Source organism: Coenobita brevimanus, chromosome 87, assembly GCF_032717465.1.
Source record: "Coenobita brevimanus isolate Jiangsu-jjx chromosome 87, ASM3271746v2, whole genome shotgun sequence".
Taxonomy (NCBI): domain Eukaryota; kingdom Metazoa; phylum Arthropoda; class Malacostraca; order Decapoda; family Coenobitidae; genus Coenobita; species Coenobita brevimanus.
The window spans coordinates 14,907,167-14,934,896 of record NC_137040.1 but is presented as its reverse complement, the minus strand read 5'-3'; the positions used below and the strand labels follow the sequence as shown (position 1 = coordinate 14,934,896).

General features: G+C 41.3%; 1 protein-coding gene across 1 annotated transcript in view; it reads right to left on the bottom strand.

Moving 5' to 3' along the window:
- Camta (Calmodulin-binding transcription activator) overlaps window positions 1-27,730 on the bottom strand; it is a 1,827,966-nt gene that overhangs the window by 1,155,210 nt on the left and 645,026 nt on the right. The window contains exon 17 of the mRNA XM_080281035.1: window positions 20,427-20,539. Coding sequence (XP_080137161.1) covers window positions 20,427-20,539 — 113 coding nt within the window. The remainder of the gene's footprint in view (window positions 1-20,426; window positions 20,540-27,730) is intronic.

The window sequence follows — 27,730 nt, the reverse complement described above, 5'->3', positions numbered from 1 at the left end:
GTGTCCAGGCATCTCAAAAAGATCGGATCTTGATTTTGGCTCTCTGTTGTATTTTGTTTTTCTCTTGGAGGGAAGTGTCACTGCGGGCTCATGGCCTTTGGTTCCTTCTTCCTCACATAAAAAAAAAAAAAAAAAAACACTGACTTACTCACAGTGTGGGATAGGAAGCGAGGGAGGATATCTATCACTTTGCTTTGCACTGGCCACCTTGGGCCACAACTGGCCACACCTAAATAGTATCTTTATATGATACAAGCTCTGAAACTAGGTTATATTAACTGATGTTCTAATATAGCAGAGCAAGTATAAGCAAAAGTGTTATCCAAATAAGAGAATACATCCAATTAGTTCAAGAATCCGCAGATACAACAAATCATCAGCTGAGTGTCGTCTATCACCTGGCGGGTAGCAGGGAGATGCAAACTTGTGAGTAAAAGTTATCTTTCTAAGTGAGAATTACCACAAAATGAGCACCACCTTTAGTAAAGTGAATATGGATGAAGTTAAGAGAAGGGATAAAGGTAAAAAAACAGGATGATGATTTCTACCAAGAACTGGCTGAAATGGAAACATAATAAATTAGTAGAGAAAGTAAATAAACTGGAAAAAACTTTTCAAAGTGAATAGATGAAATTATGAAGGAATTATGTATGCAGAAGGGAAAAAATTGAAAAATTAGTATAGGACTTAACCCCTACACCGCGGGCATGTTTACCAATGTTTTGCGTGTGCCGCGGGGTTATTCGGGCTCCGACCGACTCTCAAAAAATATTTGCCAAAAATCAGTTATTAGTCCTCGAATATTAAAATTATATATGCTTATGGCACATACCTTCAGCTTTCTCCTGGAATGTTTGGTGAGCCTTTGTCGGTTATCGTAGGACTTGTGGAGACCTCTGAAGTTGGGTAACGAAGTCTCCACTTTACACTTCCCGACAACCCGTAATATGATTACCACAGCCAGATATTAACACTATAAACACTACTCTATGATTTTCAAGTAGTTTGAGATCCATACACCAAAAAAAAAAACACTGTGAAAGCAATGAAAATTACGAGTGCGTCTGTCTGTCGCACTTGCGCTAGTTCGCTCTTGGTACTCTGTCATTTATTATTCAAAAAACCCCTCACACTTTATATTTCTATTACTATATAACACTTATATATATCTACAGTCTTTATCCATAAGTTTCCTTCAGTAGTATTAGTTTATTGTCACTGTAGGGATTCAATTTCTATCAGTAAAATACATAGCATTCACTTTCTCGTCTTGTATACTAGCATTGAGAGTGAATGTCACTTTCAACTTCACTCTCATAACTTATAGTATTCATACATGCTAGAGTGAAACTTTCACTTTCATTACTCCTAGGGTATATACTCGTATTCTTATAAAACTACTCATTTACATTTCTATTTACGTTCTCTATTTTATTTACATTATTTACATTTCTATTTTATTTACACACTGTTATGCACTGTCACTTGAAGTAACTTATAAAACTATTTTCCACTGTTTACGTATATTTACATTTATTACTTTCACTTGCTGTTTACACATTATTTACGCATTATTTACAATTCCACTTGCACTGTTTTACTCAATAGAAAGATCGTAGTCACTCTTTTATCAATTGTCAGCCCTTTACCTCTTTCCACACGAGGTTTAGTAGGGGGTAAAGGTCACAGGGCCCTTTGCATGGGGATGAAAAGTCCCTGAAGCTAGCAAGAGCGAACAGACGTACCTCCACATTGGAATATGAGAGTGAACTGATAAGGGTGGGCCGGGGTGGTGGCCTACCTAGGGAAATGCATTACTGCCATCGTTAGCCTCTTGACACAGCTAATATATAGCAGTGAAATGATTGGCAGGAAATCTAGACAATATATTATAAATTACGTGGTTCCAGGTGAATGTAAATATCACTTAGGCTTCTCCCTTCCCTCCTTATATGTATATTTATTACGAAAATAGATTATACGGCATATTTCAAGGGGAAATAAACAGCGAAAATTAGCGAACGAGTGCACGTGAGGTGTTGTCAGGTGATAATTAGCCAATTCCAGGTGTATGGCACTCTCACTTACCTTATTTCTTTCTTGTATATATTATTTGGTATAAGAATAGGGCATAGGGCTTATTTCAATGGATGAAATCAGTGAAAAATTCCAGGGAAGATTTACTTAGCGTAGCACGGCCAGGCAGGCGAGAGGATAGGGTAATAGAGGGGGAGTAGGGAGGGGAGTCAAGAATGGGGAGAAATGGCTAAATTGTCAACAATGGATGGGAGTACAGATGAGATTAGGAGTGCTGACTAGTGTTGGACATTGGCTGTACTGATAGACGATACAAACCCCCACTTGGAAGCCCGGGTGAATTCGAAATAACACAGAATCACAAAAGCGACGCCCCGCGGTATGATCCCTTGCTCCCAAGCGTCACGAAAGTGACGCCCTGCGGTTAAGGGGTTAAACAAAAAAACAAACAAACAAACAATAGATGAGCTATCAGTTGAGGTAGTTTCATTTAGAAGGAAGACTAGTGAAATGGCGAGTGCAGCTGTCAACCATAAGAGTATAATGAAGACATTCAAAAATGATACAGAGACAATTAGGCATGCAGGCAGTCTGATGGACCAAAGCAGTGATATTGAAGAGAATATAACCCAGGTGAGAGAAATGATGAGAAATTGCAAAGATGAAGTACAAACTACATAAGTTGAAATGATGAAAGTAAGGACAGACTTAGAAACAAGTCAAACGAAAAAGCATTGGAAAGGAAGTGAAAGAAATCATTAAAAACAACCTCAAACTGGTCAAAGATTCAGCAGATATCAACAAAAGTATAGTAATCACTGGTATAGATGAAGAAGAAATTAGAAACAAAATTTTGAGAGACAAAAAAGAGATGATAAACATACTGAACACACTGAAGGAAGTATCAGAGGATATCAGTGATAAAGACAATGAGGAACACAAACGGCTGAGGAAATATGGGAGAAACAAGCCAAGGCCCCTGAAAGTAACCTTCCAGAGTGTGAACACTGTGGAGGAAATGCTAAAAAGGGCAAACAAATTAATGGGAAAAATGGAATTTAAAAAAGAACTGTTAAGAAGTGAGATTTGCCAGCTGGGTGCTCGAGAAGTTTCTTGGCGTTTCGTGTACAGTAGTTCTGGTATCAGTACGAGTCAGAGTTGCCAGTTTTCCTGTTGTTTGTGAACGTAGTTATTTCATAAGTTATGCATTAATTTTTCTGCTCTTTTTCTCTATAATGTTTTATGTATGTGATTGCTTGTTAAATTATGTGATAAATGATTTAGGGTGTTACGTAATGTAAGAAAACTCTTTACATGTTTTGATATCTGAGTTGGCAACTGTTGTTCTCACAGAATGTAGACATTTCTCAAATAATGTAAGCTTATACCGTATAAGATATGGTAGAGATTATTACAAGTTTAGTTGGGTTTCAGGTCAGTTTGTGTGAAGTGCAGTCGGTTTTTGTGTAGTGCGGTGTCAGTGAAGATTGTATACTTTCAGTACTTGTAAAAACAGTGACAAACAGTGACGAGTCATTAAAGTTTGTATATCATTGGAACTTGAGAAAACAGTGAAGTGTCAAGCATTAAGTGTAACTGCTGTTAGTGAAGATTATTTTCGGTACTTGTGTACAGTACCCTCGCGTCCAACACGGTAATATTGTCATGCATGGGTCACGTGTTGGACCAAAAACGTGTTGGACTAACAACAGGGCTTATGGGGAAAAATGAATTATGTCAGCAACCCTAGGAAAAGTCACCCTAAATACCTACCAAATACCTATACATATATTGGTACTATTGTAATTATAATAAATGGTACTGTGCTATGAATGATAACTAACCCTTTAGGACAGTGCTGGTGGGCTTGCTGGGAATGGAAGGTGGTATCCAAGGCTGTAGGTAGTCCTACTGGGTCCCCGGAGGATGGCTGCTGGCATCACTAGCGGGTAATGGCTGTTGCTCCTCCTCAACCTCCCTCATAAATCCTTCGAAATCACACTCAGAATCACTATCTTCGTCCACAGCCATGGAAGGTCCTGCTTCTGCCTGTCCTAGCACTCTGTAATCCTCAGCAAACGGCATGCTTCTCGCACTGTTGCCAGAGCCCCGTCTCGTGACTGTGGAAAGTGATTGCTGTCGCTGACTCGGTAGAGAATAAGGAGAAGCAACTTTGTTTATAAACTGGTACACACGCCGATGAGAAGGGTTTCAAAACGATTGATATTTATTCTAAAATATTAATATGTATTCAGTGTCAGGTTAAATGTTCAATGCTGTAGTATGATACATTCTCTGTCAAGTCGCCTGGGTTTTGGTCACACTGTTTTGCCCGTCGTATCCTCGGCAGGAATCCATCCAGATGAATTCCAAATGTCCGTGGTATCGTTGGCAATTTTACCACGTTACCATTTCGATTTACCATCATATCCTCGGCAAACCTGGTATGAAGTGCCGTGTGATAGCCTTCGGCTGCCAGGATCTCGTCTTGGTTTTTTATTATGGTCCTCACGTTGGCTTCATTCATGTCGTAGGCCTTGGCAATGTCAACTTTCCTCTCCCCTTTCTTCTTCCTCTCGATGCTTTCTAGCTTGGTGGCCTGAGGGAGGTGCCGACGCTTCTTTGGGTTCTCAGAAGGCTTCCTAGGCATCGTGAGCAGGGTAAAATGCAGTAACAAGGGCAGAAAATGCAGCAAGAAAAAAGCACCTTCCAATGCGAATTATGCGACTGAGTGGCGCTGTAGCGGGAGAAATTTAAACAAAACATCACGTGACAGCAGAAGCATTTTTAATTGGGCGGCATCACGATCACGTCACGATAGCAGGCGGGGAAGGCTACTTGATCGGAAGTTTTCATTGGCTATCATCATCATGGGAATGTCCAGTATGACCGTGTTGGACCGGGGGTGATCGTGCTAGAGGTGAACTCTGCAGATTTCGCCCACTTCTCGGAGCTCTGTGCGTGTTATGCTAACACACTCGTGTTGCAGTAATTAAATCGTATTAAATAATACTAATTATTTGCTCTCCGTGTTGGACGTGAATCGTGCTGGACTAACGCGTGTTGGACGCGAGGGTACTGTAATAAGTATTGGCAAGCATTAAGTGTACTAACAGTGAAGTGTTGTTAAGCATTAAGTGTAACTGCAATCAGTAAAGTGTGTATAGCTGCAGTGCTTGTGAGAACAGTGAAGAGAAGTTGGAAATCATTCAGTGGAATTACTTGGAAAATAAAGACAGTGAACTTTAAGGAGCGAGTGTTTATTTTTCCCTCGGCTGATCTTGTGTACTGTACACCTAAGGTTGACCATAGGAAGAACAACTCACTAGGCAACGTCCTTCCTGTACTGTACTACTGCTGTTGGAGCCTGTGGCAGTGTCGGATGAGGACGTAACAGAATGGATTAAAAAAAAAAAACTAACTATAGAGGAATTGGGAACACTAGAGGAGAAGAGGGAGGAGGCAAACACAAAGAATGAGGAAAGATCAGAGGAGAGGAGTACATTTTTTTTACAAAGTACTATAATTGGACTGCATGTATGAAAGTGGTACATAACCAACAGGAAATACTAGACTCAAGCTATGGCAAATATGTAAACAAGATGATGAAGTTGATGTACTGAAATGTAAATGGACTGCTGTCTAAAGTATTAGAGATGAGAGACTATACCAAAGAAAAAGGAGCCACATATTATCTGCCAAACTGAAACAAAATTAACCCCAAAGATATCAAACGATACCCTAAACTTATAGGAATACAATATATGGAGAAGAGACAGAAATTTAAGAAAAGGAGGATGAATTATAATATTAACAAAGAAAAACTACAAGTCAAAGAAATAGAACTAGATATACTCTCACAAGTAGAACTGATTGCAGTAGAGATTAACACATCTGAAAGGAGAGTAACTGTGGCAAATTTATACATGCCACCCAAAGCAAACACTTGGGAAAGAGGCGAATATGAAGTCCAGTCAGAAAATACAATTACGAGTTTCAGAACATTACTACGTAGAATCAAAGAGGAATCCAGAAGAATTATATTAACTGGAGATTTCAATACCTATATAAATTGGAATACTCTAGAAGTAAGAAGTCATGAAAGCTGTTGGTATGAAAAACTCCTGGATCTTGTGTAGGAGTTTTCCCTAACACAACATGTAAAGGAAAACACCCGAAAAAGAGGACTTGATGATCCATAAGTACTGGATCATATACCGTCTTTAATAGGCAAGAAAATGACACTGACAATATAATGTATCACCCTCCATTCGGCAAATGCGGCCATGCAGTATTAAATTGCAACTTCAGGATTGCATATGACATAGTTAACAGTAATGAGAGGCGGAAGAGAGAGTTATATGTGGAAAGAAAGAGAGAGGTGAAAAGATTAGTAAGAGAGAGTAAGAAGAGAGTGGATGAGGAATTTGGAAGGAATTTGAGTGTAAAGTGGAGGGACTGTAAGAAAAAGTTCTGGAGAGAAGTGAAAAGAGTAAGACAGGGTGGAAGTGAAGTAAGCAGGGGAGTGAAAGATAAAAATGATAGATTACTAGTGGAGAAGGGAGAAAAAGTGAACAGATGGAGAGAACACTTTAAGAAATTGTTGAACGTAGAGGATGGAAGTAATGCGAGTATAAGTGGCTGGGGAATGGCTGGGAGAAGGAGGGAGGTGAGAAGACAGGAAGAAATCAGTAGAAAAGAAGTTGTGGAAGCAATGAAGAAAGTTACATCGGGGAAAGCCCCAGGAATTGATGGAGTGTGTGGTGAAATGCTGAAGCATGGGGGAGAGATAGTTGTAGAATGGATGTGGAAGATGTGCAGATTGGCCTGGGAGGAAGGTAGAGTCCCGGAGGATTGGAAGTCAGGTATTATTATTCCCTTGTGCAAAGGAAAAGGGGAAAAAGAAGTGTGTGGTAATCATAGGGGCATTTGTCTTCTTAGTATAATAGGAAAAGAGTACGGTAGGATACTTATAGACAGAGTTAGAGAAAGAACAGAGAAATTAGTTGGAGAAGAACAGGGAGGCTTTAGGAAGGGAAGAGGTTGTGTAGATCAGATATTCATTCTTAGATCTTTAGTGGAAAAGTTTCTAGAGAAGGGAAAGAAGTTGTATGCGGCTTTCATGGATTTGGAGAAAGAATATGACAGGGTGGATAGACAAGGATTGTGGAAAGTGTTAAGAATATATGGAGTAGATGGGAAGTTGTTGAATGCTGTGAAGAGTATGTACGATGGTGCGAAGGCTGCAGTGCGTGTGGATGGTGAACTAAGTGAATTTTTCTCTTTGAAAGTTGGTCTGAAACAGGGATGTGTCATGTCTCCATGGTTGTTCAATCTGTACATGGATGGGGTAATAAAAGAGGTACAAGGTAGGGTAGTGGATGTTGGAGTGGCTCTGGTGAGAGAGGATAGTGTTTGGAAACTCCCTGTACTGTTGTTTGCAGATGATACTGTGTTGTTGAGTGAAGACGAAGGGGAGCTGCAAGGCTTGGTGGATGAGTTTGGGAGAGTGTGTAAGAAACGGAATCTAAAGGTGAATGTAGGGAAGAGTAAAGTGATGGTCTTTGAAAGAGGTGAAGTTAGTGAATGTACAGCGAGGTTGGATGGTGAGGAATTGGAAAATGTGAGTACGTTTAAGTACTTGGGTAGTGTGATGAGTAAGGATGGAGGTTTGGAGGGTGAAGTGCTTGAAAGGGTACAGCAGGGAAGAAAGGTTGCTGGTTCTTTGAAAGCGGTGATAAGAAACAGGGAAGTGAGCATGGAAGTGAAAAAGTTACTACATGACAGTATTGTGATACCAACTCTAACGTACGGAAGTGAAGCTTGGACATTGTTGGAAGGACACAAGTCAAGAGTGAGAGCAGTGGAAATGAGTTATTTAAGAGGAGCCTGTGGAGTCACGTGGAGAGACAGGCTGACGAATGAAGATATAAAGGAGCGTTGTGGTGTGGATGTGGATGTGATAGGAAGCGTTATGAGGAACACACTGAGGTGGTTTGGCCATGTGGAGAGGATGGAGGGTGAAAGACTGACGAAGAGAGTGTATGTGAGTGAGGTGGAGGGGGGAAGAATGAGGGGGAGGCCGAGGATGAGATGGAGGGATGGGGTGGAGAGGTATATGAGAGAGGGGGGTGTGAGTTGGGAGCAGGGCAGTGAAATGGTGGGGGACAGGGCGACTTGGAGGCGATTTGTTTGTGGCCACCCCAAACGGGATTGAGGCGTCCGGCAATAGACAGATAGATAGAACAGTAATGAGAGTGACCAAAAGAGCCTAAACTACATAAAGGGCAACTACCATGACCTAAAGAAGACTATCTATCAATCTATTGCCAGACGCCTTAATCCCATACGGGGTGGCCACAAACAAATTGCCTCCACATCGCCCTGTCCCCCGCCAGTTCACTGCCCTGCTCCCAACTCATACCCCCCTCTCTCATACACCTCTCTACTCCATCTCTCCATCTCATCCTCGGCCTCTCCCTCGCTCTCCCCCCCTCCACCTCATTCACATACACTCTCCTCATCAGTCTCTCACCTTCGATCCTCTCCACATGGCCAAACCACCTCAGTGTGTTCCTCATAACGCTTCCTATCACATCCACATCCACACCACAACGCTCCTTTACATCCTCATTTATCAGCCTGTCTCTCCATGTGACTCTACAGGCTCCTCTTAAATAACTCATTTCCACTGCTCTCACTCTTGACTTGTGTCCTTCCAATAATGTCCAAGCTTCACTTCCATACATTAGAGTTGGTATCACAATACTGTCATGTAGTAACTTTTTCACTTCCATGCTCACTTCCCTGTTCCCTATCACTGCTTTCAAGGAATCAGCAACCTTTCTTCCCTGCTGTACCCTTTCAAGCACTTCACCCTCCAAAGTTCCATCCTTACTCATCACACTCCCCAAGTACTTAAATGTACTCACATTTTCCATTTCCTCACCATCCAACCTCACTGTACATTAACTGAATTCACCTTTCTCAAAGACCATCACTTTACTCTTCCCTACATTCATCTTTAGATTCCATTTCTTACACACTTTCCCAAACTCATGCACCAAGCCTTGTAGCTCCCTTTCGTCTTCATTTAACAACACAGTATCGTCTGCAAACAACAGTACAGGGAGTTTCCAAACACTACCCTCTCTCACCAGGGCCACTCGAACATCCACTGCCCTATCTTGTACTGTATCTCTTTTATTACTCCCATCCATGTACAGACTGACCAACCATGGAGACATGACACATCCCTGTTTCAACCCAACCTTCAAAGAGAAAAATTCACTCAGTTCACCATCTACATGCACTGCAGCCTTAGCACCATCAAACATACTCGTCACAGCATTCAACAACTTCCCATCTACTCCATATATTCTTAATACTAAAGAAGTACTTCGTAGAAATAGATTGGGATAATGAGCTCAGAGGACATGATATAACTGTTATGTATAGAAAATTATGTGAGTTTTATGAAACAGGAGTTCAAAATTACATTCCTCAGCACAAAAAAAAAACAGAAATGAAAATAAAGAAATGGTTTAGTACTGAATGTTAAAAAAAAAAAAAAAAAAAAAAAAAAAAAAAAGGGGGATTTGCTGTGGAACAGATACAGAAGACACAATAGTGAGAGGGCATATAACAATTATAAACAGGCAAGAAATTATTATACAAGAATAAGGAGAGATGCTTAGAGACAGTTTGAGGAAGAAATTAGAAATAAAAGCAGCTCAACCTAATCTATTTTACAGCTACACCCAAAGCAAAACCAAAGTTGAAGATAAAATATGGTCCATTACGGATGAGGGGATCATCTATACACAAGAGAAAGACATTTGTGAAGCACTAAATAAAAATTTCCAATCAGCTTTTATATATGAAAATAATTCTGAGAGAGATGATATGGATCATGCATGCCCACACATATTACCAGATATACAAATATCGGAAAATGAAGTACAGAAAGAATTAAGTAAATTAGACAAAGGAAAAGCATATGGTACTGGTGGAATTTCAGGTTGGGTGCTATATGAATATGCAGAAGAGTTAAGTAGACCATTATATTTAATATCCAAGGAATTCTTAGGTCAAAGTAAACTACCTGATATTTAGAAGAAAGCAAACATTGTTCCCCTATTCAAGAAAGTGAATAGACAGAATCCACACAACTAATGACCAGTATCACTGATCAGTGTTGTAAGATACTAGAAAACTTGATAAAAATTTGGGTAAACCATCCAGCAGGACACAGTATGATAACAAAACGGTAGTTAGGTTTTAGAAAGGGAAAATCATGTGTTACTAATCTATTAAGATACTATGACAGAGTTACAGAAACTTTACAGAAAAGAGAAGGATGGGTGGACAGTAACTATCTAGATTTCAAGAAAGCATTTGACAGAGTACTGCACCAAAGACTTTAATGGAAACTGTACCATCAAGGAGGAATCCAAGGCAACCTGTACTGTTGGATGAACGATTTTCTCAGAAAAAGGTAAATGAGATCAGTAATAAGGGGAAATTACTCATCATGGAGGCAAGTGACTAGCAGTTCCACAGGGCTCAGTGCTGCCACGAATTATGTTTTTGGTATATTTAAAAGACATAGACAGTAACGCTGGAAATGGATGCTATTTAAACATGTTTGCTGATGATGCAAAAATAGAAAGAGAAATTACTAACACAGATTTTTGCAGAGACCTGAAAGAAGACTTAAATACACTTCATGAATGGAACAATAAATGGCAAATGGAATTTAATGTGGTAAAGTGTCATGTAATTAAGTTTGATAAAAGTGAAAAAAGACCAGACTGGGATTATAGGTTAGGAAGATCAACCCCACACATATCTGAAAGTGAGAAGGACATAGGAGTGATTATCAATAACAGACTATCTCCAGCTAACCACATCAGTGAGAAGGTACGTAAAATGTAAACAGTGCTTGCTGATATGAGAATAATATTCACATATATAAATGAAGACATGCTGAGAATGATAACATCATTTATCAGACCAACCCTGGAGTATGCATCAGTAGTCTGGAATCTTCATCTCAAAAAACACATAGATAAGAGTGAAAAAGTACAGAGGGTAGCTGCAAGATTGGTACCAAACTTAAAGGATCTAAGTTACGAAGAGAGACTAGAAAATTTGAATCTACCAACACTACAGGAGAGAAGGAAAAGAGGAGACATGATTATGCTATATAGATGCATCTCAGGGAGAGAGAAAATAGACATAAATGAGTATATAACCTATGGGGATGCATCAGCGAGAGGACACCGCAAAATACTACATAAAAAGAGAGACGATAAAGACATAAGGAAATTCAGTTTCCCATATAGGGCAACTGATCAGTGGAATGCATTACCAAATGAAGTAGTGTGTGCCACAACTATTCACAAATTTAAGGACATGTATGATAAAAATGGTTTAATGGATGGACAATACAAGCTTGACTCATTCCTGTAAAGATACAATGAGGTAAAAACAAGCAGGTAAAGTAAGAACACACACACACACACACACACAGAAATACAACAATTCCATCTCAACTATGACAAACATACTAATCATACAAGAAACACCACTGGCAAACACACAAAAGACCCCTCAAATCAAACAATACTCACACAGTCACTCTCTGTTTTGCTGGAGATTTTAACACTACAAACACTGCCTGGTATGAATACTGTCAAAACAACTGCCAAGGCCTTGAAAGCGCTTCATAATTCAACATGTGTTTTTTTTTTTTTTTTTTTTTTTTTTTTTTTTTTTTTAAATGTATCAGACTCTGGGTATAGGCTTTGCAGCCTGCTCCTAAGGCCCAGTAGTCCTCATACATACCATACACCTCTACATGTCACCACTTCAGTGCTAACACCCACCATCCATATTGAATACATGCTAGGGCTGTCTCATTCCAGACTGGTGTATTGGTATTAGCGGCGGTATTTTTATGACGTTGGCGGGTCTTCTGGTAAATTGGTACAGTCTGCTTTTTAATGACATTCAAATTCTTAAACTTTTCCCTGCCTCAGCGGTGATTAAAGCCTGGGTCCATTAAGACTGCAAGCCACCTCTCTACCGACTCAGCCACTGCCTCTCCCCAAACCTATAGACACTTGATAATACATCCACATCGCACACCACAAAAACCATACCTCCTCCTTCTCAGACATCGCATTCTGTTTGTCGACATTTGCATTCAACAAAGCCTGGTGAATGGTCCTCAACCTCACTACAGATCATCTCCCCACCACTGTCAACATAAAAAAAAGAATCCAAACCAGAGTGATCAAAACTCACATATGAGACGCTACAAAAAGTTCCAGTAATCTGAAGAGAGGAAGCCAATCTTTGCTGTTTTGCCCTTTGCTGCTAGGAGGAGTCAGCAACACCCCTTGTGCGTCAGTGTGGCCCCGGCCGTGTCTGTAAGCGGACGTGTTGTTGAGCTACGTTTACTGTTATTGTGTGGTGTGTAGGTGAGGAGTCAGCTGCACCCCTTGTGCGTTAGTGTGGCCCTAGTCATGTCTAAGAGCAGACATGTTGTTGAGCTACGCTTACTACCATAATGTAGTGTGTAGGTGGTTTGGCGGTTTTGCAATGGCAGACCTCACGGAACAAAGAACCTGCATCAAGTTCTGCTTCAAGATCAATGAGATGGCTGCAGAAACTCACCAGTTGCTTCAGCAAGCCTTTGGTGACAATGCCATGTCCCAAAGCAGAAAATTTTTCTGATACAAGCGGTTCAGGGAAGGATGAACATCTGTCGAAGACGATGACCATTCTGGATAACAGTCAACGGCAACAACGCCAGAAAATGTTGGAAATGTTCATCAGGCTATTCTTGCAGATCACAGATGAACTGTCAATGATGTTTGTGATATTGCTGGACTGTCTTACAGAAGCATACAATGCATTCTGTCAGACATGTTGGGCATGAGACGCATCGCTGCAAAATTTGTGCCAAGACTGCTGAGTGATGAGCAGAAGGCACATCATGTTGCAGTTTGCAGGGAGCTCAAGAAGCAGGTCAGAGATGATGCCATCTTCATCTCCAAGGCCATAACTGGTGATGAATCATGGGTTTATGCTTATGACCCGGAGACAAAGCTGCAGTCATCGCAATGGAAGTCTCTCGATTCACCGAGGCCGAATGCAGCAATGTCAAGTCGATGTTGACCATTTTCTTTGATATCCAAGGGATTGTTCTCAAGGAATTCTTCCCACCCAGTCAGTCTGTCAGCGGAAAGTTTTACTGAGAAGTTTTGCAGGATCTGAGGGAGATCATCTGCCACAATCATCCAGAACAGTGGAAGAACAAGGACTGGGTCCTGCATCATGACAATGCCCTTGCCCACACATCAATTGTCGTCCGGCAGTTCCTGGCTTCCACTAACACAGTAGTCATTCCCCACCCACCCTATTTGCCTGACCTTGCCCCCCTGCGATTTTTTCTTGTTTCCTAAGCTGATATTATGACTGAAAGGGCGTCGATTTGACTCGACTGAGGAGATCCAGACAGAATCACAGGAGGTGCTCAAGACTATCATGCCTGAAGCCTTCCAGGGATGCATGAACTAGTGGAAAAAAATGCTGGGACCACTTTATACATGCCCAAGGGGACTACTTTGAAGGCAACAGTGAGAATTAGGAGGTAAGGCAACTTATTTTCCTACAATATTCAAATTACTGGAACTTTAGGGTAGCACCTCATACATAAACTACAAGAAAACAAACTACACAAAATTCACTGAAGAAACAGAACAATACTTCAGCATACTAAGCAACACACTCATCACTAGCATTAACAAACACATTACAAAAGTTCAACATCATACTCAACACAGACAAGCACCACATTCCACGAGGCAACAAAAGACATTACAACCAAAACTTTACATCTGAGGTTGCCCACCTCATAACATGTGAAAGACTCAAATACAACTCCCTTCTTCTACATACTACACACAACACCATTACAAGACAAGATGAAGTAATAAGCTCCACCATTAGGTGACCAAGGCCAATGCATGAAAGCATGTTGGAGCCTTTATTGATGATATGATACAATCAATAACAAAATTACAGTAGTATAAAGAAAATGAAAAACTGAGAGGCCTTTGTAACAACACTTAATCACTCCAAAAAGCCATCTCAGTTCTACAATATACTTATCAGTATCACTAAATCACAAACAAGCACCCACTGAAACCCACACCACCATCTCCTCCAAGAACCAACACATCCCTTTCTACAAAGAACAGGCAAACATATTAATGAACCACTATCCAAACAAAAGTCACCTAACATCAACACATACTGAGTCTGAAAAACAACCTTCTCAAGAAAGGCAGTTCTTTCCATTACAATGCAACCCCCTTCAATCCTGAAGTGACACATAACACTGTCAAGAAAAACAAAGAACTCTACATGTACTGGTTTGGATGGCATCAGCAACCTGCCACAGAAATATTTAGGATCACAAGGAATTCAGGCCCTTACAAACATCATCAATTACTCACGGGTACATTATCGTACTCCCAAAGTCTGGAGACACAGAACAGTTATTCAACCATCCATCCATCAACCAATCCTATGCTGTCCAATGAGAAGCATAGGAGCCTGGGTCTAGGCAAGTTGGTCCTGACATTTAAGATGAGAATGACCAGCCTCACTCATCCCTGAGTGGCATTACATGAGCAATAACCTCCGACCATCCCTTGGATATAAACCTGGGTTAGGTGACATTTCATCACTCGACACTAAATCACTTGACATTTCATCACTCGACATTTCATCACCCGACATTTCATCACCCGACATTTCATCACCCGACATTTCATCACCCGACATTTCATCATCCGACCTAAAAAATCTTTTATAAGAAAGAGAACAATGATCACTTGCGAAACACAAATTGCTTATCAAGAGAAACTAAAAGTAAAGGATAGAAAAGGTGATGAAAATGAGTCTGTTCACTTATAAATTTTAATTATTTACAAGCCGAATACTGCACAAATTGCTTACCAAGAGAAACTAAAAGCAATGGATAGAAAAGGTGATTAAAATGAGTCTGTTCACTTATAAAATGTTATTACTGTATTTACAAGCCGAATAATGCACTGCCTTAAGATAAGTTAAAACATGTATTTGCCCGAACTGGCTGACAATTTCTTTGCACATTTTTCTTAACATTCAGATATTTACGCACTGGTGGCAAAGTGGCACCAGCAACCCCTTGCATTAAAGTCATACGCTGAAGGGCAATATCTTTCATCAAGCCATCCAAGAAAGTCCATAGAGTTGGGTGGCTACACAGAAATATCGACTGAAGTGCAAAATGCCAACCTTCCACTATGTTCGTGGTTCGGGCTGCTCCATCCACTGCTGTGTGAAAATGGTTCCATTTGTCTACTGGAAATAAGGGACGCCCAGGTGCTGCATTTCGTCTGTGCCTGCCACGAATGTGTGTGTGTTCAAAATAAGATAGTAGTGCATCCATGTGCTCCTGTTCCGGCACGGAATCAGCTAGAATATCAAACGAATCTCCCACTGACACGGCTGGAACAAGAGATAAGGGCCGGCAAACAAAGTATTAGCATGGACAACTCTTTATTTGCCTCCATCTCAGCCTTCATCCCTAGTTCATAAGCTTTCCGATACATGCTCTGGGAGAGGTGAAAGAAACAACCTTTCACTTCGGAGTTGGGAAATGCATCCTGAAATTCACTCACGGGTGCTGTTTCGAAGTCCAATAGTATTTGCTTGGGATCGGCTTCTGGAGTTAATGTTTGCACAGCGGAAAGCATTCTTCTGTAGGTGTTCCTTGTTTTGTTGGGCAAAAGTGCGTATATTGCAGCTGGATTGCGTCCTTCCCCGAAGTGAAAATGAATCGTGTACAACTGATAAAATATAGAAGGTGCTACCTTGAAAGTTCCACCTGCCAGCCAGTAATCTGCGCATGCTAAAGCAGCTACCATGTCACGGTCTCCAAACAACAGGAACCGCTCTGGATCATCAACACCGGAGTCGTGTAGAAGGCTTTCTTTAAACTTCCGTGGGACTTCGAAATCTAATGATGTAGGTGGAAGACCTAGGACTTCTGAATTCTTCGCAGCTCGTTGTAGGGTGCAGTGAAGACTTGTTTTTTTTGGCAACCTCATCATGGTGGCGCTTGACAAAACTTGCCTTTGAGCACCAATTACTCCCAATGGTGTTGCTCTGACCACAGCTATCATCTTTTTCATCTCTGCTACTGCGGCTCTTGCTTCAGTGCTATCGCCATCGGTGAAGTGAGTATGCTCAGAGGTCCTGCTGGTAACGCGACTACCTGATGTAGTAATTCCAGCTTTACACTTTTTTGCTGATATTCCCTGAACCACCACCGGGTGGTTCCATCGCTATTTTCTCTATGCTTATAATACTCAAACTGTTTAAAAGAGACGATGTCGTTTCCTTTTGATGTTTTACCAAAGTAGCACGTATTTTCCATCTTGGATAGTGATGCTTGTTAAACCGCAGCGTTTTCAACACTGGCCGAGATAGTAACCTTGAACCATTAGAAGTGAGCTCACCTTTAAGCATTCACTGGTGCAAGGAATGGATGAATGCTTCGAACTCCAAACCACGCTATTAAAGAAGGGGTTAAAGGCGAAAAGCGAGAGGTGACAAACTGTCAGGGAAGTTGGGTGATGAAACGTCGTGTGATGAAATTGCCACGAATTCGCGCCAGCATATTTATAAATTTGTGACACTGTACTTTAGTGAGAAAACCAAGAACTCTACTGGAATTCCCACTGGGCATCACTCAGTTCAACTGTCCTTGTATTCACTTTGATCGGGATGGTTTTCAGAACATTTCCCACTGCTTCACAAGTGATCATTCTTATCCACGACATTAGTGCTTTCACTGGGTGATTTATTGTGAGCTTATATTGTTCACTTTCTTTCCGTTGACCGCTGAAGTTAGGCCACGCCCTACTTCAGGCAAACACGGCCATCTCTCGCCCCCTTTCATAGTTTGAAGTCAGTCAGCTTTGAGTCGCCTCGAGGGTAGAACCGTTTGTGCCCAAAGTAGAGCAGCGCCTCCGTTGTACAATGAGTTCCTGAATCTCCACCTAGACGGTGAATTGGCGAAGTGGGCTTAGCGAATAGCAGCGTTTTGATGTTCATCACAGGCGCCCAGACTACTCGTTCAACTCCCCTCCACTGACCAGTATTTCTGTTCGTTTTTCTAGGCTTAAGTGTGTTTAGCTTTTGAATGAGCGAGTGAGTGCATTCTCCTTGTTATTTGAATTCATTTTTGAGATTCATATAATGTAAATATATTTTTATTGTAATCAATAAATTTACAGTTCTTTTCTTTGAGCTTAATGTAATTAGAATCGTATTTTATTTCTCCACATTAAGCTTATTTTAGTTGCCGCTTCTAGTTTGCACAAACTCTTTACATTATCCTTAACTGGTACTTAGGCCAGTTCTTTTGTATCAAATTTAAACCCATTGTGCCAGCCAGGAGTTTGCATCAGCAAGAACCTGTTTATTATTATTGGCATTAGTTACTGATTGTCAGGGGTGGAGTCACTTTCTCGAGAGGCTAACAGGACTACAAACAGCACTTGTGAGTAATTAGTGTCTGCTGTGTACTGTTGAGAAAGTTTATAAATTCTCGTTTTTAGAGAATCGGCGAAGTAAGCCGGAATAAAGTAAACTTACTGCTTGAATTTGACAAGTCAATTCCTTGTCTCTATTTTCAAGTAACATCTAGCATATTTAATTCATAATTTCGCATCCCCTGTGACAGAAATGTCGTGTGATGAAATGCTGGGTGATGAAATGTCGAGTGATGAAATGTCGAGTGGTGAAATGTTGTGTGGTGAAATGTCATGTGGTGAAATGTCATGTGGTGAAATGTCATAGCACCAAAAACCTGCACAGCTCAATCCGACAGGAGTGCCTTAATTACTCACTAAACCACCAGGCGCCATAATATTTTTATATGGTTACCACCCAGCATGGTAAATGGTTTCCCAGTGTACAGGAAACCATTTAGCTTGTAACTCAGTGTAGAGTCACCCACAGGCCAAAGGAAGAGGAAAGGCTGAAGGAAAGAGGGACAGAAGAGGGAGTGTAAAGTCACCCATAGGCAGAAGGAAGAGGAAAGAATGAAGGAAAGAAAGACAGAAGAGGAAGGAAGGAAGAGGGGAAAGGGCACACACCCAAAGCAGCACTACATTGGTAGAGTGGCTATATTTAAGCAAGAACCCAACACATCGTTCTTTGTAATGGCCTGTAACACTACAGGTACTTAGCACATCTAATATAACTGAACACCTCATTCGGAACCAAGTCACACCCATATCCCAGTGCTCCTTCACAAAATGGATTTACAGCACTAAAGTCTACAAACACCTTACTGGCTAATCTCACACAAGCATCAGATGGAATCAATTCCAGGACACCTGCAAAATCCACAATTCTCACAACAACAGTTATTAGTAAAACCTTTGATGTCATCTGCCAATGTAAACTATTCACCTAGATATACAACACGAACATGGAGAACTACACCAAATGCTGGCTTGCTAACTAGGTGTCTGGTGGAGAAGCACATGTTACATTCCAGGGAAAGTCATCACAAACACAAATTGCTCTAACAGAGTTCCAGAGGATTTCCTTCTCTTACCCACGCTCTTCAACATGTTCATGCATGATATTCCCACAACCCAGCCACCCACAAACATATTGCCTCATTTGCAGATGGCATCACCATAATGACTAAACACCACTATGCAGATACAGCCTGCACACTGCAGCAGGACTACCTCAACACACTACAGACTTGTGTCAAAGACAACAGGCTGGTGATTGCCCCAGCCAATTCTACCACACACTCATCACCAGCAGTAAATATGAACACAGGTACTCCACTCACGTCACCCTTAACAATGTACATGTGCAATACATATTAGTACTCTCCACTAAAAACCTTGGAGTAATATATGACACCAGACACACCTTCAAGGACCAAGTACAAGACATCAAGAGGTGGTGCATATCCAGACTCAGGGTACTCAGGGCAGCTACAGGGCTAGACTTTCAGCAACAAAAAGAAACACTTCCTTTACTCTACAATCAATACATAAGGTCAGTGATGTATGCCTTCCCAGCATGGGCTCCATAATACCTTGCAAACCATACAGAACAATGCCATATGCATCACCACTGGTTACACCAAAACAACTCCCACAGCTCACTTACACTATGAAACAAAGGTCCTCTCTGTCAGAGACTACCTTGTTATGAATGGCACACCATTCCATGTAGCAGCATGTGCCAATACAGAACACCCCTGTCGGTATACAACAGAGACACACAACACAACTAAGCTCGTAAAACAATCAACACACAAACATTAACAAACCCTTTACAATATCCCAACTCCAGACATTTTAACACTAAGGAAACAACCTACATACTCACATCACACATAGAGTAATACAACACCTCAATCAGAACATTATATTACAAGCCCCCTTCCAGATATTCATCTATCAGAGATGTCCTTCAGTAAATATGATCGAGCTCATCAGGCTAGGCTTAGAGGTGGACATTACCCAGCCTTCCTCACCTACCAGTTTAGATGTGGGTTGGGTGGGATCATAAATGACATGAGCTCAGCTTGCAGAACAGGCTCACAGAACATAGCACACATAATTGACCAATGCACAAGACAGGCCACACTAAGATGCAAACACATCAATGGTGTAGAGAACCTATGGGACAGACCCACAGAGGCAGTTACTTACCTGACTTACCTGTAGTTGATGGGTCTGCTTGATCAGCCAGACCGGAGTTGAGCAACAACACCAACAACAACACTCCAAAAGGTCTCTTATATTTGACCTTTTCTGCATGTACTCATGAAATCCTGCTGAATTCTCATTTTTCAACCTCTTCAAATACTATATTTTTCACTTTTGCCACTGTCACATTTCTGGGCACAACAGTCCCAGTCTCACTGCCACCTCTCTGTTCTCAGTATTCCTATTTATCAGATTTTAAGACAATTTTCCTTCTGCCCCTCACTTCTCTTTCACTTCTCAGACTGACACACTGATGATCAGACAGACAGACAAGACATCATCTCCCCCACCTCTGGTGGCAGAAGAAATAAAGTTTAACCCTTCAAGTGTTCTGGTTTCCCTATAAGTTTTTTTAAAAACTATTTGGTGTCCGCCAAAGGGGAGGAAAAAAATAAAAAACAATGGCATCACAACATTACAACAGTACATCAGCCACAGACAAGTTAAATGCGAAGACCAAATACCATAATCTAACTTGGCACAAACCACAATGAGAAAATGATGCACAATTCTTACCTCTTTGACTTTATTTTCATCGGAGGGAGGTTTTTTGTACTCAAATATCACAGAATTGGAGATAACAAAACCCTCACAGGCAACCTGGAGAGTCACCAGCCCCACCTCATGAGCTGTGGGAGGGGGAAGTGTAGAGTTACATTTCTCAACTTATTTACACAAATTAATCTCTTCATTACTTGAGGTTTCCCCTACTCTAATAAATGTCTGAAAACAGCAACAAAGAAAAAATACAATCATTGTACTAAAGCAGATGAGGGAGTATTTCTAACCTTTTCATTATGAGGACTCTTTCCTATGTTGAATAAAATCATCTGCAGAAACTTATACTAAATACAAATTGAAACATGATGATGTGTAGGATTAAAAAAAAAAAAAAAAAAACTATATATAACTACAATGAGCCTCAAGTAACATGCGGAAAGTGTTAACTGAGCTTCTAGTATGTGGAAATGTATAAGTTGGCCCTTTCAACCCATTCTAAGAAAACTACTGTGTAACCAAATTTCTAACATGACCTCCACTTCCCCCTGAAAACCATACATGAACCCAACCTGCCAATGACAGGCTTTCTAAAGACATACACTACTATACAAAAGTACAACAGACATAAGAACACAACATTAATGATATTTAAAGCACAGACATGAGAACACAACATTAAAGATATTTAAAGCAACAAATAGTCAGGTAATGTGATAAATCTCTAGCCAAACTGCTACTTCCCTCTAAAAACCATGTATAACCCCAACTTACTTACTGATATGCTAGGAACAAATCATACTATACAGAGGTAAATAGACAAGAGACAATTACACAAGACAAGTTTAAAGCAATAAATGGGGTAAAAAATGACACAGCATTGCTGATTTGGAATATATCAGAGTTTTCTTATATCATCATCCAGACCTCCTTTCCAACTCCAAGGTGGGATCATGCAGACCTCCTTTCCCACCCCAAGGTGGGACGAGGCTGGGTCAAGAAAGCCAGAAAGAGTTCTCTGCTGATATCAATCCGCAACTGCTGTGGCAGCACTGCGTACATAGCAAATGGATCATGTAAACAGGAAGAGCTTTTTGGTACATGTAACTTGAGGGCACACTGTACCAGCTTTGATAATCCCCTTCAACCTGAGGGCTCCTTCCTGAACTATATAAAAATATTTAGATACATGGTATCCACAATATACTACAGGATATAGTAACAACATTCTAAGGATGACAGGCTTAATTAAAGTATTTCTAACTTTCAACCTAAAGATTTCTTCTGACATGAACAAAATCATCTGGCATTACCCACAATGAATTTAAAAGTACTTGGAATGAAAAAATTAATGCTCTACAACAGATGAAGATCCAACAACAAGAGAATATCTTTCCATACTGCACACTTCTGCAGTGTACATGTAAAAATGAATACAGTAGGATCTCCCTTTGTGTGTTCCAATACGCATGATTACAGTGTGCACAGCAGGAAAAACTTATTCCTAGATAAGTCCCTTCTGCAGTCACAAACAGAAAACTAATTTGTGGCATTTAAAACACTCACATGGTGATGTTGCGCCTAAGTCATTAGCACTGCATATATGCATTTGCCATCCTTCTCTTCCCCAATTTTATCCTTTTTTGGGGTGGCCTTGACTGGCCATATGTTTGCATTTTGTGTAATCCAACCACAATATGTGGGTTAAAGTACAGTATGTTCCATCGTGGTATGGCTTCCTCTGTCGGCTAATCTTTCATTTCTACTGGCAGAGGAAGTGAGTGTGTCTATCCCTTAAGTGAAAACAGGTATTTTGTGAAGGCTGAGAAGGAATGAGTGACTGACAGTGCTTGTAACCTAAACCTGAATGAATTAGCAGTGAGGTCTGTGAGAAGGAACACAAAGAGCAATCTACATGCAGTGTGGCTTAGTAATGAAGACAGTGGTGTTTGCCTGTATGTGGTGAATGGGGTACTGCTTAAAACTGAGAAGATTGTGAAGACGTTATGTATGCACATTGTGTGGCAAACATGCCAGTGGACAGAGCTGCTATTCACTATAAGTCCAGGAAAGTGTACATGACTGTGGCTAACATTATGAAAATTGAAAACTCACTGTCTTTCACAACAAGCAAGGGATGATTTAAAAAGTTATACACCAGTAAAAATCTTTGTTTTGGTTCAATTTTTGGTGATGCTGGTAGTGCCAACAGCACCACTGCAGAAGCTTATCCCACATCATTCAGGAAGGTGGTAGAGGATGGTGGTTACAGTGTCCCACAAGTGTTCACTATGGATGGGTCTGGCTCCTTTTGGAAAAGCCTACTCTCTACCACCTTCCTGACACAGGATGAGACCTCTGCACCAGGCTACAACATTTAAAGAGTGCTACAATACTGTTTAAAGTAAATGCAACAGGAGATTGCAAAGTATAACCCCTGATGATCCACAAATTTGCAAAGCCTATGGCCCTGCAATGTGAGAATCTTAAACAGCTCAGGATGCACTGGATGCACAATGCTTGGTGCTAGGAAACAATGACACTGTGCTTAATGGTTTGATCATATCATCATCCATACTGTATAATACTGTTTATAGAGGCTCCAACATGCTTGCACGCATCAACCTTGGTCACCTAATGGCAGCTCTCTACACTGTTTGATCTCTGGCAGCCTCCCTGTTCAGTTCCTTATCCACGAAGTCTCACTCCATTACTTCATCCCAGGTCTTTTTTTTGGTCTGCTTCTCACAACTCTTCTCTCAACATTCAAACTTCTCACCCTCCACACCCAACTGTCATCCTCCATCCTCTTCACATGTCTGGACCATCTCATCACTACACCAATACATTCAAGGCCCCTTTTTCCTCTCAACTCTTCAACTGCAATCCTAAACCCCCCATCCCCCCAAGGCCTGTCATTCAAGGATGCACTAGACACAAATCTAATTATTATCATTTCTGTATGACTGACCATATGAATATCCTCTTCCTTCACCACCTATGAATATCCTCTTCCTTCACTACCAAGGTCTCACCACCATGCAGAATTACACTTCTAACACATGCTGCATACAATGATCCCTTAGCATGGAGGGAGAGCCCTCTCAATGTCAGGAGAGAAAACAGCTCCCTGAACTTATTCCAACCACTAGTCACTCTAGTTACAGAGCTATCTTGAGTCCCACCTCCTTCATATAAAATGTCATCCAAGTAACAAAACTCTTCCACATACTCAAGAGACTCACCAGCTAGATCAATCCTTTCATGCCTGAGACCTCTACATGCTTTTCCCAACATACTGCACATACAAGATTAGCATTACCTCGCAGCCTACCACTAATACCTTTAAATCTTGCCAGAGATTCACCTTGCCCTTGACTGTAGACTTGTTGAGGTAAATGTATGGCTTAGTTTAAGCAGCAACATGACATTACCAGTTCACTTCTTATTATTAATGTTTGTTCTTGGCATTTTTCTGATTATTTTTTATGGTGGTAAACGATGTTTACAAACCCTTAACAGCGCCAAAGACAGATGGATGCCATCTTGTGGGTCACTGAAGACAGATGGATGCTATCTTGTGGTGTACTGAAGACAGACAGATGCCATTTTACAATGATATTTTTGGTACAGAATTATCCTTATCAGTGTTGATTTATCCAAACCTAACCAAAAGTTTCATAACTTAACCCAACCTACCGTATTTTCTGCCACACAATGTGCATTTCTCCTCAAATTTTTTGCTTCAAAAATCACCCTGAGCATTATACAATGAAGGTCATGGTCTGAGATACTCTAACATCAAGGAGATGTCACATTAAAAAAAAAAAAAAAAAAGTTTTAAGCCAGGTATCCCCGAAGGGCTAAGGCATTGCCCCTGGGTAGAGGACTTTGGATTGGAGTGTATGGCATTTTATGACCGGATGCCCTTCCTGATGTCTACCAATGACCCTTGGGTGCATTCGATCCTCTAACCCTTAGTCAGAGTGGAGCGCTCTAACCCTCTGAGCCATGGCTGCTACAGCTGTCACAAGTTAACAATTAGAAAAGCCTTTCGGAAAAACATTTGTATACCATCAGTCGTGTATGGAGTAAGCATCCTAAATTTCATGGAAAAAGAAACTGATAAACTACAAGTGTAGAAAATAGTGTGCATAGACAACTGGCTATGTGGAGAGGATGGAGGGTGAGAGACTGACGAGGAGAATGTATGTGAGTGAGGTGGAGGGGAGGAGAGGGAGGGGGAGGCCAAAGATGAGATGGAGGGATGGAGTGGAGAGGTATATGAGAGAGCGGGGTGTGAGCTGGGAGCAGGGCAGTGAAATGGCAGGGAACAGGGCAACGTGGAGGCAATTTGTTTGTGGCCACCCCGTACGGGATTAAAGCGTCTGGCAATAGATAGACAGATAGATACATAGACAGACAATTGTTTGGGGCTCCAAATATGCACAGGTAACCACATTATGAGGAGAAGCAGAAGCATGAAGGTGAGACTCATCAAAGGAAAACTCCTCTATGTGAATTTTATTACAGAATGAGAGAGTGTTTTTGATTGGTGATATGAATGGTAAAGTTGGTAATGTGAAGGTGGATGGAATAGTTGGTGAGTGGGGTGTGCCTGCTGAGATAGATGAGAATGGGAGTGCGTTAGTGGACATTTGTGCTGGGAGGGGGTTGGTGATAGCCAATACCCTCTTCAGGCATAAAATGATCCACAGGTATACATGGCGAGTGATGAGAAGGGTGGGTGGTGAACTGAATGAAAGGAAGGCAATGATTGATTATGTGTGTGTGGATGAAAGGATGCGAAGATGTGTAAAGGATGCAAGAGTGTATAGAGGTTGGGGGAGTGGACTTTCTGACCACTACTTGGTGGTGGCCAGAGTTAAAGTTCAAATAAGATGGAGGAATAGAAGAAGGGAAAGACGAGAGGAAGGAGTAGTTGCAAGGAGAGTGGAAAGGTTACAAGAGGATGAGAAAAAGGCAGAGTATAAGAGAGAAGTGGAGGAACGATTGGGGAAATATGAATTGGAGCAGATGGGAGACGTGGAAGGTGTGTGTAAGATATTTACAGAAGAAATATGTGCAGCATGTGATGTGGTGTGTGGAAGGAAGAGAAGACGGAGGGGGGGTGCAAGGAACAGCGTGGTGGACTGAAGAGGTGAAACAAGCTGTGACACAAAAGAAGAAAGCATACAATGAATGGATGAGAAATAGGGGTGTGGAAGAAGTTGAGAGGTGGAAGAGAGAGTTATATGTGGAAAGGAAGAGAGAGGTGAAAAGATTAGTAAGAGAGAGTAAGAAGAGAGTGGATGAGGAATTTGGAAGGAATTTGAGTGTAAAGTGGAGGGACTGTAAGAAAATGTTCTCGAGAGAAGTGAAAAGAGTAAGACAGGGTGGAAGTGAAGTTAGCAGGGGAGTGAAAGATAAAAATGGTAGATTACTAGTGGAGAAGGGAGAAAAAGTGAGCAGATGGAGAGAACACTTTAAGGAATTGTTGAACGTAGAGGATGGAAGTAATGCGAGTATAAGTGGCTGGGGAATGGCTGGGAGAAGGAGGGAGGTGAGAAGACAGGAAGAAATCAGTAGGATAGAAGTTGTGGAAGCAATGAAGAAAGTTAAATTGGGGAAAGCCCCAGGAATTGATGGAGTGGGTGGTGAAATGCTGAAGCAAGGGGGAGAGATAGTAGTAGAATGGATGTGGAAGATGTGCAGATTGGCCTGGGAGGAAGGTAGAGTCCCGGAGGATTGGAAGTCAGGTATAATTATTCCCTTGTACAAAGGAAAAGGGGAAAAAGAAGTGTGTGGTAATCATAGAGGCATTTGTCTTCTTAGTATAATAGGAAAAGTGTATGGTAGGATACTTATAGACAGATGGTAGGATACTTATAGACAGAGTTAGAGAAAGAACAGAGAAATTAGTTGGAGAAGAACAGGGAGGCTTTAGGAAAGGAAGAGGTTGTGTAGATCAGATATTCATTCTTTGATCTTTAGTGGAAAAGTTTCTAGAGAAGGGAAAGAAGTTGTATGCGGCTTTCATGGATTTGGAGAAAGAATATGACAGGGTGGATAGACAAGGATTGTGGAAAGTGTTAAGAATATATGGAGTAGATGGGAAGTTGTTGAATGCTGTGAAGAGTATGTACGATGGTGCGAAGGCTGCAGTGCGTGTGGATGGTGAACTAAGTGAATTTTTCTCTTTGAAAGTTGGTTTGAAACAGGGATGTGTCATGTCTCCATGGTTGTTCAATCTGTACATGGATGGGGTAATAAAAGAGGTACAAGGTAGGGTAGTGGATGTTGGAGTGGCCCTGGTGAGAGAGGATAGTGTTTGGAAACTCCCTGTACTGTTGTTTGCAGATGATACTGTGTTGTTGAGTGAAGACGAAGGGGAGCTGCAAGGTTTGGTGGATAAGTTTGAGAGAGTGTGTAAGAAACGGAACCTAAAGGTGAATGTAGGGAAGAGTAAAGTGATGGTCTTTGAGAGAGGTGAAGTTAGTGAATGTACAGCGAGGTTGGATGGTGAGGAATTGGAAAATGTGAGTACGTTTAAGTATTTGGGTAGTGTGATAAGTAAGGATGGAGGTTTGGAGGGTGAAGTGCTTGAAAGGGTACAGCAGGGAAGAAAGGTTGCTGGTTCCTTGAAAGCAGTGATAAGAAACAGGGAAGTGAGCATGGAAGTGAAAAAGTTACTACATGACAGTATTGTGATACCAACTCTAACGTACGGAAGTGAAGCTTGGACATTGTTGGAAGGAGACAAGTCAAGAGTGACAGCAGTGGAAATGAGTTATTTAAGAGGAGCCTGTGGAGTCACGTGGAGAGACAGGCTGACGAATGAGGATATAAAGGAGCATTTTGGTGTGGATGTGGATGTGATAGGAAGCGTTATGAGGAACACACTGAGGTGGTTTGGCCATGTGGAGAGGATGGAGGGTGAAAGGCTGACGAAGAGAGTGTATGTGAGTGAGGTGGAGGGGGGAAGAGGGAGGGGGGGAGGCCGAGGATGAGATGGAGGGATGGGGTGGAGAGGTATATGAGAGAGGGGGGTGTGAGTTGGGAGCAGGGCAGTGAAATGGCGGGGGACAGGGCAACTTGGAGGCGATTTGTTTGTGGCCACCCCAAACGGGATTGAGGCGTCTGGCAATAGATAGATAGATAGATAGTTTACAACAACAATATCGTACAAGGAAATCAGACTTGGCAAGAAGATAGTCGAAAAAACTACCAATAGAAGTCCTCAGAGAAATGAAAACAAATAACCATAAGTGGATAAAAAGAACGAGATACTTAGAATGTGCAGATCTGACACAAAGGAATAT